This window comes from Raphanus sativus, unplaced genomic scaffold (assembly GCF_000801105.2).
Source record: "Raphanus sativus cultivar WK10039 unplaced genomic scaffold, ASM80110v3 Scaffold2469, whole genome shotgun sequence".
NCBI classification, from domain to species: Eukaryota; Viridiplantae; Streptophyta; class Magnoliopsida; order Brassicales; family Brassicaceae; genus Raphanus; species Raphanus sativus.
The window spans coordinates 1-15,392 of record NW_026617777.1 but is presented as its reverse complement, the minus strand read 5'-3'; the positions used below and the strand labels follow the sequence as shown (position 1 = coordinate 15,392).

The 15,392-nt window shown below is 31.0% G+C and overlaps 4 protein-coding genes across 5 annotated transcripts; all 4 read left to right on the top strand.

Moving 5' to 3' along the window:
- The first annotated feature begins 2,864 nt into the window (after positions 1 to 2,864).
- On the top strand, positions 2,865 to 4,118 carry LOC108845513 (uncharacterized). Its single transcript, XM_018618710.2, has 4 exons — positions 2,865 to 3,082; positions 3,483 to 3,635; positions 3,726 to 3,912; positions 4,021 to 4,118. The coding sequence occupies exons 1-4, from the start codon at positions 2,870 to 2,872 to the stop codon at positions 4,116 to 4,118; spliced, it is 651 nt and encodes a 216-aa protein (XP_018474212.1). The 5' UTR covers positions 2,865 to 2,869.
- A 1,205-nt stretch (positions 4,119 to 5,323) lies between these two features.
- Positions 5,324 to 6,457, top strand: LOC108844381 (uncharacterized). Its single transcript, XM_057000264.1, has 4 exons — positions 5,324 to 5,575; positions 5,675 to 5,827; positions 5,934 to 6,123; positions 6,242 to 6,457. The coding sequence occupies exons 1-4, from the start codon at positions 5,372 to 5,374 to the stop codon at positions 6,328 to 6,330; spliced, it is 636 nt and encodes a 211-aa protein (XP_056856244.1). The 5' UTR covers positions 5,324 to 5,371; the 3' UTR covers positions 6,331 to 6,457.
- A 181-nt stretch (positions 6,458 to 6,638) lies between these two features.
- LOC108844379 (uncharacterized) lies at positions 6,639 to 7,839 on the top strand. 2 transcript variants are annotated; one of them, XM_018617632.2, is made up of 4 exons: positions 6,639 to 6,951; positions 7,047 to 7,202; positions 7,376 to 7,562; positions 7,683 to 7,839. In XM_018617632.2, the coding sequence occupies exons 1-4, from the start codon at positions 6,736 to 6,738 to the stop codon at positions 7,772 to 7,774; spliced, it is 651 nt and encodes a 216-aa protein (XP_018473134.1). In that variant the 5' UTR covers positions 6,639 to 6,735; the 3' UTR covers positions 7,775 to 7,839. The 2 variants fall into 2 exon arrangements, with proteins under 2 accessions (XP_018473134.1, XP_018473132.1); XM_018617630.2 differs by having other exon boundaries at positions 7,680 to 7,839.
- Positions 7,840 to 8,423: 584 nt separating this feature from the next.
- On the top strand, positions 8,424 to 9,733 carry LOC108844378 (uncharacterized). The gene is made up of 4 exons (XM_018617629.2): positions 8,424 to 8,690; positions 8,798 to 9,140; positions 9,218 to 9,271; positions 9,420 to 9,733. Exons 1-4 carry the CDS (start codon positions 8,505 to 8,507, stop codon positions 9,560 to 9,562), a joined length of 726 nt encoding a protein of 241 aa, XP_018473131.1. The 5' UTR covers positions 8,424 to 8,504; the 3' UTR covers positions 9,563 to 9,733.
- The last annotated feature ends 5,659 nt before the right edge of the window (positions 9,734 to 15,392 follow it).

Below are 15,392 nucleotides of genomic sequence, written 5' to 3'. Positions count from 1 at the left end.
CCTTGCAATGTGAAGACTCTGGTACTCCTTTTTCTCTTCATTCTCTGACCTAAGTTTAATAGAATGAGTGTTTCTACATTCAAATCAAAATGGTGCATGACTAAGGAAAAAAACATTAGCTAAATAAATTGGTATTACATTGAATTGACTTGTGTTTTGCTCTTGTGTAGAAGAAGAAGCTATAGTGTTTGCACGAGCTGGTCCGGAAGATGATCCTGGGGTCCCCTTTGTTTTCCGTCGAACTGGAGCTGATCCTGGACTCCCTTTTTTTCTTATCCAATCGGTGGTGGAGTCCCCACTGTCTTATATTGAACTGGAGTTGGTCTTGATCCCAATAGCTTTGATCCGTAATATAAAAAAAAAATGCAGATGTATCTCATTTACATTTATGTTTCATAATTTAGTTGTCAAACCTGGTAAGATTTATTATTTTTTCGCTTTTTCATTTAAAATTTAAGATCTTGAAACATGATATTCGTTAATTACCTAAATCTTACTTTATATATCGGTCTCGAACACCTCTTTCAACATAATTTCCCAACTGAAAAAACAACTCCTCTTTGTATGTGTTTGGTGACGACATTTTCTGTCCCTATATGGGAATCAGGTAGAACCACAATAGCAGTCTATCTGATTCATGAAGATAACAAGCATAACACCAAAGTACCCCTGTTAATGTCGGCCAAAACTTATATAGGTTCGATTTAATCTTTGCTTAGTTATCCCCTAGTCTATATTTGAGAAGTGATTTGCCACATGTCTTCTCTACAATCGTTTCACAAAAAAATTGTGACATAGCTATTAAGATTGATGATATGTCATATGGTTAAATATGACATGGACAATTACATTTAATGCTAATATATATTTTTGGAAATCTTTTTAGAATATGGCAATAACTCATATATTACATTCAATATTGATTTATATTTTTGGTAAACTTTGTAAAAATATGGTAATAACTCATAAATCATCACTAAAATAATATATTCAAATATGACATTTTGAATTTCGAAATATTATATAATTTTACTTTTATAATTATAAAAAATTTATTATCTAAAATTTTCTGGATTTAAAAAAAAATTAAATCGTATATCATTAGTTTCTTTTAGATATCTACAAATTATATAAATATTATTTAGTTTTAATTTTGATAACTATACAATTTTATATGATTTTTTAGTAATTTTGTACAAGTTGATTTAATACATTTAACCAAATGAAATAAATAATTTTTTAATCTAAGATTTTAACTTTATATATATATCATATATATTCTTAATTAATTTAAAAAAAATATTTTCTCTTAATTTTATGCTTAATTAATAATATTTATATTAATTATTGGTCAAAATAAAATATATAATATTAATAAATTACATTTTAAAATATAAAATTTAACTTTTAAAAATTAATCAACACATGGTGCAGGAAACACCTAGATTATAATCGTGACATGGTTACTAAAATTGATGACATGTATTATAGATTAATATGACATGGATAATTATATTTAATGTTAATTTATATTTTTGTTAAACTTTTTAAAAATGGTAATAACTCATATATTACATTTATTGTCGGTTTATATTTTTTGGATTTTTTAAAATATGGTAATAACTCATAAATCATCATTAAATAAATATATTCAATTATGCATTTCAAATTTCGAAATATCATTTAAATTAAAATTATTTCAAAAATATATACATATTTTTATAAATTACAAAAATTAAATCATAAAATCAAATTAAATAGTAAAATCATTAGTTTCTTATATATATGTACAGATTTTATAAATATTGTTTTAATTTTAAATTTGACAATTATGTAATTTTACATATTTATTTAATATATTTAATTAAAATAGATAGATAGAAATATCTACGTAAGATTATAATTTTAAATATATACATGCACATTCTTAAATATAATTCAAAATAGACAAAATTGTTTTTATTTTAATTTTAATGTTCAATTAAATCAAATTTATATTAAAATATTGATAAGAAAAAAGAAAATTTATAATATTAATAAAAAATTAAATATAATTTATATTTATCTATTAAAAATATTTTAAAATTCTTTTACTGCACATGGTGCAGGAAAACACCTAGTAAACTAATAAATATAGTAGCCGAATCTCCGCTCTCTCTCTTATGTTTGTAATAAACTAATCAAACAAAAATGATTTAATAAAGTGTTACATTCTCATGCTCTGTTTGGACGCAATGACCGCATCATAGTGAAGTATCTAGTTCATGTCATCAATCGAAGCGATCTCCCAAATTTTTCATCATCATCCATTTCTCTTAAATAAGACTTTTGAAAGTTTAAAGATCCATCACGCTTACGCAGTGTCTAAAGGTTCAAAATCTCATATACTCGTTAGAACATATACCAAGTTTTTTTTTGGTCAAACAAATATATATACCAAGTTTTCTATCAACTTTAGAGGCTGAAGCCGCTGAACACAAATGTAACTTTGACTATCATGTGTGAAACAAACAAGAGAAGAGAAAAAAACTCTTTAACTTTTAATTGTGGGTAGAACAAAACATAATTTAGGATAAGGCAAAACTAGGCTTTTTTCTTTAAAATCGGATGAGAAGAGAAGAAACGAAACTTGACTTTTGTTTAAAATCGGTAAAACGAATTTACAATTTTAGTTGATGGATTTAAATTTAAAATTAACAAAATGATAGTTGGGAGGTTTTCATTAATTTTCAAAAAAACAGATATGGCGATCTAACCAATATAAAACTTTGAGGGCTTTAGTGCTATTAACTGTAAAATGCGAACCAAAAAAAGAAGTATATATAGGGAGAACGGGGACATTGGTTTTGGCGCGGAATTAGGGTTTGGCATGGCTTCATCGAGTAGAAAAGATTACGAAATCATCAGTGATCCGTTCGATCCACGATGTGTGATTGCGACCTTTAAGGCTCTCTTCGGAGAAGTGACGGAGGAGGATAAGCTTCTGTTGGAGAGGATCCGAGGGAAAGAGGACAACACGAGTCCAAAGTACACAGATCAGGAGGAGCGCAATCTCATCAACAAACAGATCAGGAAGTCACAGGTCTCTCTCTCTTTGGCTTTAATCGGTAACAACCTTACAAGGAAAAAAAGATGATAGAATTTGTTGTTTCTCAAAATTAATATCAATTAAGTTGGTTTTTTTTTGTCAAATGAACAGCATATGGATCCCATCCCATTCCTCTTTGTTCCTCATATATTGATGAATAAAGAAGAAGTATTTTCCTCTTCTAAATTTGAGAAGGAACGTTTGTTCCTCTATATTTAACTTTTTTTTTAAATTCAATTCTTTAAATGGAAATTTGTTCAATTTTTTGTATTCATTTCATTCATTTTCATTGTCACCAATTCGAGCCATCTATTACCTTCTCAGAATCTCTGATTTGATTTGATTCGATTCGATTTGATAGTTTCTAAGATGTTTTCACTTTTGTTTAAAAAAGGGATTTGACGTGGATTTTTCCAAGTTCCGATGCCTTTTCGATTTCTACCCTTCGTTTCTCGATGAATGCCATTCAACCTTAATAAGAGAAACCGATAGGAAGTTTTTCGGAAGATTGGCTCAGGAATCCATTGCGGATTACAACATTAGAGAGGTGTGTCCTGTTTCCCACCAAATACTAGTTCAGTTCAGCATTTCTTATTACTTTTATTTTATTATATATATATATTTTTTTTTAATACAGGGGACCAGTTTTGAATTTGTTGAGGTCGATAAAGCAAATCTGTTCAGGGATAAAGGATATACTTACTTCATCACCTTTGTAGCCAAGGATTCTTGTAACAAGACCAAAGTCTTTCAAGCTAAGGTCTGCAATGTTTTATGTAGAGAGATTGAGCACAGTTTCTGCAGGCTTAAACCCGGTCAGAAAAGTATGAATCATTTTTCATACCATTTATATACATTGTTTTGGAGAGTGAACTTGTGTTTTATCCTTTTGGAAGGGAAGTATGTTTTAATGTTTCATTTCTTTTTGGCAGTAGAATGCTACGAAGATTCTAAGAGAGTTGTGAAGAAACCAAAGTATAACACAAGATCGAACAACAAGCGTGCGGGTGTCATTACCAATGTGTCTTAGATAATGCATCAACCATTGTCGGAGATATTGTCTGTTTTCCATTGTCGTAGATAATTTTATGTGCGACTTTTTAGGACTAACTACTAAAAAATTAAAATTTTATCCATTTGTTTTCTGTTTTCCCAAATATGCTTTCATATTTGCATCCAAAACTCAAGGATTCATCTTACGATGATAGGGATATCAGCCAATTATTTGCAGTTGATAATCATAACAAACTTCATTTGAGCTCATTAGGTTGATAGGCTCTAAAGATAGTCAAGCAAATTCTTCCAAGCAAACTTCTGAGCGCAAAAGCCCTTGTTTTTAGAATTTTATTTTATATAACACTAGTTAGCTTCTATGCTATCATAGCGCATTATTTACTCTGAGCTTATTAACCAAAAAAAAAACAATTGTATATTAGCGCATTATTTATTCCTGAGCTTATTAACCAAAAAAAAGCATCTTGAGTTTTATTTTACTAGTTGAATATACATGGCTAGATTAATTTAAGATTAGTAAATTGGATCGGTAAAGCTTAGCATATGTTATGTTAACTGATCAAAATTGAAATCAGTTTCCTGGTGCGCAAATGATTTTTTTTTAACGATCAATTTTTCTTCATGCACTTGCTTGTTGGAACAAGAAAGGGTCTTCAAGTATATAAATCTAAGTCACATCTGACTGAATTATTTTTAAATCACAGAATAACCCATACTTCCATGCACTCGTCAAAAGTTTAGGAAATGAATAAATGGATTGATATATAGAACGAATTTATGTATTACGCATGAGTTTACTATTATCGTTTTACACTGAATATGTTGTTTCTTGTCTTTTAGTAATGGGTTCAAACTTTACCAATGGATAGTTGGGAGGGTTTTCATTAAATTTCAAAAACTAGTTAATTCTATGAAAAATAAAAAGATAATTTAGATTACGGGAAATTTCCATAGTTGTTGAAAGCCTTTTCAAGAAAAAAAAAATTCCATAGTTGTTATCCAATCCTGCAAAATTCCAATTTTAGTTGACGGGGTTCAAAGTTTGCCAAAAAAAAGCTAATGGGTTCAAACTTTACCAATGGATAGTTGGGAGGTTTTCATTAAATTTCAAAAAACTAGTTATGCGGTACATCTCACAAAAGCTATAACTTTGGGGGCTTTAATGCTATTAAATGTAAGATGCGAACCAAGATAAAAAAAAAAGATAATTATCTAAATTATCTTTTTATTTTTCATAGAATTAGAGTTACGGCGGAATTAGGGTTTGACATGGCTTCATCGAGTAGAACAGATTACGAAATCATCAGTAATCCGTTCGACCCACAATGTGTGGTTGCATGCTTTAAGCGTGGAGTGACAGAGAAGGATAAGCTTCTGTTGGAGAGGATCCGAGGGAAAGAGGACAACACGAGTCCAAAGTACACAGATCAGGAGGAGCGCAATCTCATCAACAAACAGATCAGGAAGAGCCAGGTCTCTCTCTCTCTAGATCTCGTTCTCAGTCTATTATTTTCTCTGATTCGTTTGGGTGGTGGTTACTAAGTTAAGTTGTTTTTACTTTTGTTAAAAAAGGGCTTTGACGTCGATTTTTCCAAGTTCCAATGCCTTTTCAATTTCTACCCTTCGTTTCTCGATGAAAACCACTCGACCTTAATAAAAGAAACCGATAGGCAGTTTTTCGGAAGATTGGCTCAGGAATCCATTGCGGATTACAACATTAGAAAGGTGTGTCCTGTTTCCGACCAATACTAAGTTCAATCCAGTTGTCTATTATTATTATATTATCAGAACTGTGATTTTGATTTTGGTTTGGTTTTATTAAAAAAAAAAGCAGGGGACCAGTTTTGAATTTGTTGAGGTCGAGAAAGCAAATTTGTACTGGAGTAAAGGATACACTTACTTCATCACGTTTGCAGCCAAAGATTATTGTGACAAGACCAAAGTCTTTCAAGCTAAGGTCTGCAATGTCTTATGTAGAGAGATTGAGCACCGTTTCTGCAGGCTTAAACCCGGTCAACAAGGTACTATAACCATATCTCAAGTTTGTTATAGACATTGTAGAAAGTTTTAGAGAGGAAACTTGTGTTTTATCTTCTTGCAAGGGAAGTATGTTTTAATGTTTCATTTCATTCTTGGCAGGAGAATGCGATGAAGATTCTAAGAGAGTTGTGAAGAAACCAAGGATTAACACAAGAGTGCGGGTGTCATTACCAATGTGTCTTAGATAATTATCAACCATTGTCGTAGATATTGTCCTATTTGATGGGAATTATGTCCCTTTTGTGATATCATAACTTTATGTATGACTTTTGTAGGACTAACTAGTAAACTAAAATATTAAAATTTTATCCATTTGTTTTCTGTTTTCTGGTATCTTCTTGTTCCAAATATGCTTTTCATATTTGCATCCCAAACTCAAAGAATTTTCATATTACGATGATAGGGATCTCAGCCAATTACATTCATTATTAGCAGTTGATAATCATATAACAATCAGCATTTGAGCTCATGGGCCCTTAAAATAAACAAGCAAATTCTTCCAAACAAAAGATAAAAAGAACAGTATATAAAGTAGATAGATTTTGAGGGAGAACGGGCCGGGGACATTGGTTTTGGCGGAATTAGGGTTTGACATGGCTTCATCATCGAGTAGAGTAGATTACGAAATCATCACCGATCCGTTCGATCCACGATGTGTGGTTGCATGCTTTAAGAACCTCTTTGGAGAACTGACCGAGAAGGATAAGCTTCTGCTGAAGAGGATGCGAGGGAAAGAGGACAAAACGAGTCCAAAGGACACCCCACAGGAGGAACGCGATCTCATCAACGAACAGATCAGGAAGTCACAGGTGTCTCTCTCTCTCTATCTATCACTTTCTCAGAATCTCTGATTTGATTCGATTCGATAGTTTCTAAGTTGTTTTTGAATTTTGTTTTAAAAAAGGGATTTGACGTGGATTTTTCCAAGTTCCGATGCCTTTTTGATTTCTACGCTGCTTTCCATGTCGATGAAAGACATTCAAACGTAATAAGAGAAACCGATAGGCAGTTTTTCAGAAGATTGGCTAAGGAAGCCATTGCGGATTACAACACTAGAGAGGTCTGAGCAAACACTAGTTTCAGTCCTTGTCTATTTCTTTTTTTATTATTATTATTATTATTATTATTATTATTATTATTATTATTATTATTATTATTATTATTTTGATATTGTCAATACTGCAAATTTGATTTGATTTTGGTTTGTTTGTTCTTATTTAAACAAAAAAACAGGGGACCAGGTTTGAATTTGTTGAGGTCGAGAAAGCAAATGTGTATAGTAATAGTGGATTCGTTTACTTCATCACGTTTGTAGCCAAAGATCCTTGCGACCAGACAAAAGTGTTTCAAGCTAAGGTCGTCAATGTATTCTGTAGAGAGATTGAGCATAGCTTCTGCAGGCTTAAACCAGGTCAACAAGGTACTATTATCATATGGCAAGTTGTTATAGACATTGTAGAAAGTTTTAGAGAGGAAACTTGTGCTGTAAGTCTTTGCAAGGGAAGTATGTTTTAATGTTTCATTTTGTTTTTGGCAGTAGAATGCGATGAAGATTCTAAGGGAGTTGTGAAAAAACCTAGGAATAATACAAGATCGAACAAGCGTGCGGATGTCACTACTAATGTGTCTTAAAATGATGCAACAACCATTGTCAGAGATATATTAAGGGATTGAAGCTGTCATCAAATCGTCGTCCCACTCACATTCATAAATTCATATTTGGTATTTTTTTTCTTTTGAAAAAGATATTTGTATATTTGGTAAATTTTTATTTTCATTTATTTCATTTCGGTTCTTTTTATCAATTTCTCATTTTATTGACATTAAAATTATTCTGAAAATAACTCTATCGGATTATAATTTCACAAAGAATAAAATAAATATCTCTGTTGCTAATCTCCTATAAAAATATAAATATGTGTTTCCACAATATTTATTTCGAAATTTTATTTTATTTTTTTATAAAAATCAATATATATGTTATAATAGCTTATTATTTAAATATATCCAAATAATCTTGGCATAAATAATTAACTTACCTAGTCTTTTAAATTTTAATAAATTTCTTGAAATATTATAATGATTTTTTTTTTTGAATATTATAAAGCTGAGAGATTATGAAAACACACCCATTTATTTATTTCTGGATAAAAAATATGCGATGAATAACATTAATGATAATGGGCCTTATCTAGCCCATGAAATCTTCGCAGGCTTTTTTTGGGTGATTTTGTTGAGTTCTTTATATACCAACAAGTTTCTCGTGTCTGAATCCTACAAAAAAAAAAGGTTTCTCGATTTAATTATTATCTTCTTCTCTGCTCTTTTGTCCTTCGAGAAGGTTCGTGTTAGGGTTTCGAACATGGCGGACCCTGTTTTGACTGCGGTTAACGTTCGTCCTCTTAAGATTGCGAGGTATCACGGAGCTTTCGAAGGAGCATCGAAATCAATGATCAACAAAAAGCGCGATCTCAAGTCGAGAAATTTGGAAGATGATGAATACGTGCGTCAATACATTCAGTTTCACTATCAGTTCCAGAAATCCGAGGTATAAAATCCATCTTTAGATTCATTCAATAAACCTAATCAAATTTGAAATTTGGGATTCGTTTATATAAGTTTGATATATTGGAATCAATTTGTTGGGTTAATTAGGGTTTCGCTGTCGATTGGGATGGATTTGATTACGCCTTCCACATAAGATCGTTGGATAATCCACCACGAGGTTTTTGCACTACACGAAGCCCTGCCGAGATTGTTCGTGAGGTGACACTCCTTGCGATCAAGAAACAAAACGAAGCCAAGGGAACAAAACTTGTGTTGGATGAGCACATTCAGGCTAATTTCCAATTTTGTAATGGTATTATGTGTTGGTTGTCATTCTGGGCTGTGGATATGAATTCATCTACCCCTGAATCCAAAATCTATCAAGCTAAACTGTGGAAACGTGGAAAAGAGCATGAACTTCTCCTTTTCAGGCTCAAGCCTACTGACGAAGGTGATTCATTAATTGGTTTCTGCTTTTGGCTGCTATCTCTTTATTATATTTCCATCTTAACTTGTGTGTGTGTGCAGACATTGCTTCTGTTCAAGTGGAGCCTCCTTCTCCCTTGCAATGTGAAGACTCTGGTACTCTTTTTCTCTTCATTCTCTGACCTAAGTTTAATAGAATGAGTGTTCTACATTCAAATCAAAATGGTGCATGACTAAGGGAAAAAAACATTAGCTAAATAAATTGGTATTACATTGAATTGACTTGTGTTTTGCTCTTGTGTAGAAGAAGAAGCTATAGTGTTTGCACGAGCTGGTCCGGAAGATGATCCTGGGGTCCCCTTTGTTTTCCGTCGAACTGGAGCTGATCCTGGACTCCCCTTTTTTTCTTATCCAATCGGTGGTGGAGTCCCCACTGTCTTATATTGAACTGGAGTTGGTCTTGATCCCAATAGCTTTGATCCGTAATATAAAAAAAAAAGAATGCAGATGTATCTCATTTACATTTATGTTTCATAATTTAGTTGTCAAACCTGGTAAGATTATTATTTTTTCGCTTTTTCATTTAAAATTTAAGATCTTGAACATGATATTCGTTAATTACCTAAATCTTACCTTTATATATCGGTCTCGAACACCTCTTATAACATAATTTCCCAACTGAAAAAACAACTCCTCTTTGTATGTGTTTGGTGACGACATTTTCTGTCCCTATATGGGAATCAGGTAGAACCACAATAGCAGTCTATCTGATTCATGAAGATAACAAGCATAACACCAAAGTACCCTGTTAATGTCGGCCAAAACTTATATAGGTTCGATTTAATCTTTGCTTAGTTATCCCCTAGTCTATATTTGAGAAGTGATTTGCCACATGTCTTCTCTACAATCGTTTTCACAAAAAAATTGTGACATAGCTATTAAGATTGATGATATGTCATATGGTTAAATATGACATGGACAATTACATTTAATGCTAATATATATTTTTGGAAATCTTTTTAGAATATGGCAATAACTCATATATTACATTCAATATTGATTTATATTTTTGGTAAACTTTGTAAAATATGGTAATAACTCATAAATCATCACTAAAATAAATATATTCAAATATGACATTTTGAATTTCGAAATATTATATAATTTTACTTTTATAATTATAAAAAATTTATTATCTAAAATTTTCTGGATTTAAAAAAAAATTAAATCGTAATATCATTAGTTTCTTTTAGATATCTACAAATTATATAAATATTATTTAGTTTTAATTTTGATAACTATACAATTATATGATTTTTTAGTAATTTTGTACAAGTTGATTTAATACATTTAACCAAATGAAATAAATAATTTTTTTAATCTAAAGATTTTAACTTTATATATATATCATATATATTCAAATATAATTTAAAAAAAAATATTTCTCTTAATTTTATGCTTAATTAATAATATTTATATTAATTATTGGTCAAAATAAAATATATAATATTAATAAATTACATTTTAAAATAAAAAATTAACTTTTAAAAAATTAATCAACACATGGTGCAGGAAAAACACCTAGATTAATAATCGTGACATGGTTACTAAAATTGATGACATGTATTATAGATTAATATGACATGGATAATTATATTTAATGTTAATTATATTTTGTTAAACTTTTAAAATAATGGTAATAACTCATATATTACATTTATTGTCGTTTATATTTTTGGATTTTTTAAAATATGGTAATAACTCATAAATCATCATTAAAATAAATATATTCAATTATGCATTTCAAATTTCGAAATATCATTTAAATTAAAATTATTTCAAAAATATATACATATTTTTATAAAATTACAAAAATTAAATCATAAAAATCAAATTAAATAGTAAAATCATTAGTTTCTTATATATATGTACAGATTTTATAAATATTGTTTAATTTTAAATTTGACAATTATGGCAATTTTACATATTTATTTAATATTTAATTAAAATAGATAGATAGAAATATCTACGTAAGATTATAATTTTAAATATATATATGCACATTCTTAAATATAATTCAAATAGACAAAATTGTTTTTATTTTAATTTTAATGTTCAATAAAATCAAATTTATATAAAATATTGATAAGAAAAAAGAAAATTTATAATATTAATAAAAAATTAAATATAATTTATATTTATCTATTAAAAATATTTTAAAATTCTTTTACTGCACATGGTGCAGGAAAACACCTAGTAAACTAATAAATATAGTAGCCGAATCTCCGCTCTCTCTCTTATGTTTGTATAAACAATCAAAACAAAAATGATTTAATAAAGTGTTACATTCTCATGCTCTGTTTGGACGCAATGACCGCATCATAGTGAAGTATCTAGTTCATGTCATCAATCGAAGCGATCTCCCAAATTTTTCATCATCATCCATTTCTCTTAAATAAGACTTTTGAAAGTTTAAAGATCCATCACGCTTACGCAGTGTCTAAAGGTTCAAAAATCTCATATACTCGTTAGAACATATACCAAGTTTTTTTTTGGTCAAACAAAATATATACCAAGTTTCTATCAACTTTAGAGGCTGAAGCCGCTGAAACACAAATGTAACTTTGACTATCATGTGTGAAACAAACAAGAGAAGAGAAAAAAACTCTTTAACTTTTAATTGTGGGTAGAACAAAACATAATTAGGATAAGGCAAAACTAGGCTTTTTTCTTTAAAATCGGATGAGAAGAAGAAGAAACGAAACTTGACTTTTGTTTAAAATCGGTAAAACGAATTTACAATTTTAGTTGATGGATTTAAATTTAAAATTAACAAAATGATAGTTGGGAGGTTTTCATTAATTTTCAAAAAAAACAGATATGGCGATCTAACCAATATAAAAACTTTGAAAAGCTTTAGTGCTATTAACTGTAAAATGCGAACCAAAAAAAGAAGTATATATAGGGAGAACGGGGACATTGGTTTTGGCGCGGAATTAGGTTGGCATGGCTTCATCGAGTAGAAAAGATTACGAAATCATCAGTGATCCGTTCGATCCACGATGTGTGATTGCGACCTTAAGGCTCTCTTCGGAGAAGTGACGGAGGAGGATAAGCTTCTGTTGGAGAGGATCCGAGGGAAAGAGGACAACACGAGTCCAAAGTACACAGATCAGGAGGAGCGCAATCTCATCAACAAACAGATCAGGAAGTCACAGGTCTCTCTCTCTTTGGCTTAATCGGTAACAACCTTTACAAGGAAAAAAAGATGATAGAATTGTTGTTTCTCAAAATTAATATCAATTAAGTTGGTTTTTTTTTGTCAAATGAACAGCATATGGATCCCATCCCATTCCTCTTTGTTCCTCATATATTGATGAATAAAGAAGAAGTATTCCTCTTCTAAATTTGAGAAGGAACGTTTGTTCCTCTATATTTAACTTTTTTTAAATTCAATTCTTTAAATGGAAATTTGTTCAATTTTTTGTATTCATTTCATTCATTTCATTGTCACACCAATTCGAGCCATCTATTACCTTCTCAGAATCTCTGATTTGATTTGATTCGATTCGATTTGATAGTTTCTAAAAGATGTTTCACTTTTGTTTAAAAAAGGGATTTGACGTGGATTTTTCCAAGTTCCGATGCCTTTCGATTTCTACCCTTCGTTTCTCGATGAATGCCAGTCACCTTAATAAGAGAAACCGATAGGAAGTTTTTCGGAAGATTGCTCAGGAATCCATTGCGGATTACAACATTAGAGAGGTGGTCCTGTTCCCACCAAAACTAGTTCAGTTCAGCATTTCTTATTACTTTATTATTATATAATATATTTTTTTAATACAGGGACCAGTTTGAATTTGTTGAGGTCGATAAAGCAAATCTGTTCAGGGATAAAAGGATATACTACTCATCACCTTTGTAGCCAAGGATTCTTGTAACAAGACAAAGTCTTTCAAGCTAAGGTCTGCAATGTTTTATGTAGAGAGATGAGCACAGTTTCTGCAGGCTTAAACCGGTCAGAAAAGTAGAAATCATTTTTCATACCATTTATATACATTGTTTTGGAGAGTGAACTTGTGTTTTATCCTTTTTGGAAGGGAAGTATGTTTTAATGTTTCATTTCTTTTTGGCAGTAAATGCTACGAAGATTCTAAGAGAGTTGTGAAGAAACCAAAGTATAACACAAGATCGAACAACAAGCGTGCGGGTCATTACCAATGTGTCTTAGATAATGCATCAACCATTGTCGGAGATATTGGTCTGTTCCATTGTCGTAGATAATTTTATGTGCGACTTTTAGGACTAACTACTAAAAATTAAAATTTTATCCATTTGTTTTCTGTTTTCCCAAATATGCTTTCATATTTGCATCAAAACTCAAGGATTCATCTTACATGATAGGGAATTCAGCCAATTATTTGCAGTTGATAATCATAACAAACTTCATTTGAGCTCATTAGGTTGATAGGCTCTAAAGATAGTCAAGCAAATTTTCCAAGCAAACTTCTGAGCGCAAAAGCCTTGTTTTTAGAATTTATTTTATATAACACTAAGTTAGCTTTCTATGCTATCATAGCGCATTTATTTACTCTGAGCTTATTAACCAAAAAAAAACAATTGTATATTAGCGCATTATTATTCCTGAGCTTATTAACCAAAAAAAAGCATCTTGAGTTTTATTTTACTAGTTGAATATACATGGCTAGATTAATTTAAGATTAGTAAATTGGATCGGTAAAGGCTTAGCATATGTTATGTTAACTGATCACAAATTGAAATCAGTTTCCTGGTGCGCAAATGATTTTTTTTTAACGATCAAATTTTCTTCATGCACTTGCTTGTTGGAACAAGAAAGGTCTTCAAGTATATAAATCTAAGTCACATCTGACTGAATTATTTTTAAATCACAGAAGAACCATACTTCCATGCACTCGTCAAAAGTTTAGGAAATGAATAAATGGATTGATATATAGAACGAATTTATGTATTACGCATGAGTTTACTATTATCGTTTTACACTGAATATGTTGTTTCTTGTCTTTTAGTAATGGGTTCAAACTTACCAATGGATAGGGGAGGGTTTCATTAAATTTCAAAAACTAGTTAATTCTATGAAAATAAAAAGATAATTTAGATTACGGGAAATTTCCATAGTTGTTGAAAAGCCTTTTCAAGAAAAAAAAATTCCATAGTTGTTATCCAATCCTGCAAAATTCCAATTTAGTTGACGGGGTTCAAAGTTTGCCAAAAAAAAGCTAATGGGTTCAAAACTTTACCAATGGATAGTTGGGAGGTTTTCATTAAATTTCAAAAAACTAGTTATGCGGTACATCTCACAAAAGCTATAAACTGGGGGCTTTAATGCTATTAAATGTAAGATGCGAACCAAGATAAAAAAAAAAGATAATTATCTAAATTATCTTTTTATTTTTCATAGAATAGAGTTACGGCGGAATTAGGGTTTGACATGGCTTCATCGAGTAGAACAGATACGAAAATCATCAGTAATCCGTTCGACCCACAATGTGTGGTTGCATGCTTTAAGCGTGGAGTGACAGAGAAGGATAAGCTTCTGTTGGAGAGGATCCGAGGGAAAGAGGACAACACACGAGTCCAAGTACACAGATCAGGAGGAGCGCAATCTCATCAACAAACAGATCAGGAAGAGCCAGCCGCTCTCTCTAGATCTCGTTCTCAGTCTATTATTTTCTCTGATTCGTTGGGTGGTGGTTACTAAGTTAAGTTTGTTTTACTTTTGTTAAAAAAGGGCTTTGACGTCGATTTTCCAAGTTCCAATGCCTTTTCAATTTCTACCCTCGTTTCTCGATGAAAACCACTCGACCTAATAAAAGAAACCGATAGGCAGTTTTTTCGGAAGATTGGCTCAGGAATCCATTGCGGATTACAACATTAGAAAGGTGGTGCCTGTTTCCGACCAATACTAAGTTCAATCCAGTTGTCTATTATTATTATATTATCAGAACTGTGATTTTGATTTGGTTTGGTTTTATTAAAAAAAAAAGCAGGGGACCAGTTTTGAATTTGTGAGGTCGAGAAAGCAAATTTGTACTGGAGTAAAGGATACACTTACTTCATCACGTTTGCAGCCAAAGATTATTGTGACAAGACCAAAGTCTTCCAAGCTAAGGTCGCAATGTCTTATGTAGAGAGATTGAGCACCGTTCTGCAGCTTAAACCCGGTCAACAAGGTACATAACCATATCTCAAGTTTGTTATAGACATTGTAGAAAGTTTTAGAGAGGAAACTTGTGTT

Excerpts from the sequence above, each read along its gene's own strand:
- LOC108844379 (XM_018617630.2), top strand. The coding sequence starts at position 6,736 with ATGGCTTCATCATCGAGTAGAGTAGATTACGAAATCATCACCGATCCG. Across the intron at positions 7,203-7,375 it reads CGGATTACAACACTAGAGAG|GGGACCAGGTTTGAATTTGT; the intron begins GTCTGAGCAAAC and ends ACAAAAAAACAG. Across the intron at positions 7,563-7,679 it reads GCTTAAACCAGGTCAACAAG|TAGAATGCGATGAAGATTCT; the intron begins GTACTATTATCA and ends TGTTTTTGGCAG.
- LOC108845513 (XM_018618710.2), top strand. The coding sequence starts at position 2,870 with ATGGCTTCATCGAGTAGAAAAGATTACGAAATCATCAGTGATCCGTTC. Across the intron at positions 3,636-3,725 it reads CGGATTACAACATTAGAGAG|GGGACCAGTTTTGAATTTGT; the intron begins GTGTGTCCTGTT and ends TTTTTAATACAG. Across the intron at positions 3,913-4,020 it reads GCTTAAACCCGGTCAGAAAA|TAGAATGCTACGAAGATTCT; the intron begins GTATGAATCATT and ends TCTTTTTGGCAG.
- LOC108844381 (XM_057000264.1), top strand. The coding sequence starts at position 5,372 with ATGGCTTCATCGAGTAGAACAGATTACGAAATCATCAGTAATCCGTTC. Across the intron at positions 5,576-5,674 it reads AACAGATCAGGAAGAGCCAG|GGCTTTGACGTCGATTTTTC; the intron begins GTCTCTCTCTCT and ends TTGTTAAAAAAG. Across the intron at positions 6,124-6,241 it reads GCTTAAACCCGGTCAACAAG|GAGAATGCGATGAAGATTCT; the intron begins GTACTATAACCA and ends CATTCTTGGCAG.
- LOC108844378 (XM_018617629.2), top strand. The coding sequence starts at position 8,505 with ATGGCGGACCCTGTTTTGACTGCGGTTAACGTTCGTCCTCTTAAGATT. Across the intron at positions 9,141-9,217 it reads GCTCAAGCCTACTGACGAAG|ACATTGCTTCTGTTCAAGTG; the intron begins GTGATTCATTAA and ends GTGTGTGTGCAG. Across the intron at positions 9,272-9,419 it reads CTTGCAATGTGAAGACTCTG|AAGAAGAAGCTATAGTGTTT; the intron begins GTACTCTTTTTC and ends GCTCTTGTGTAG.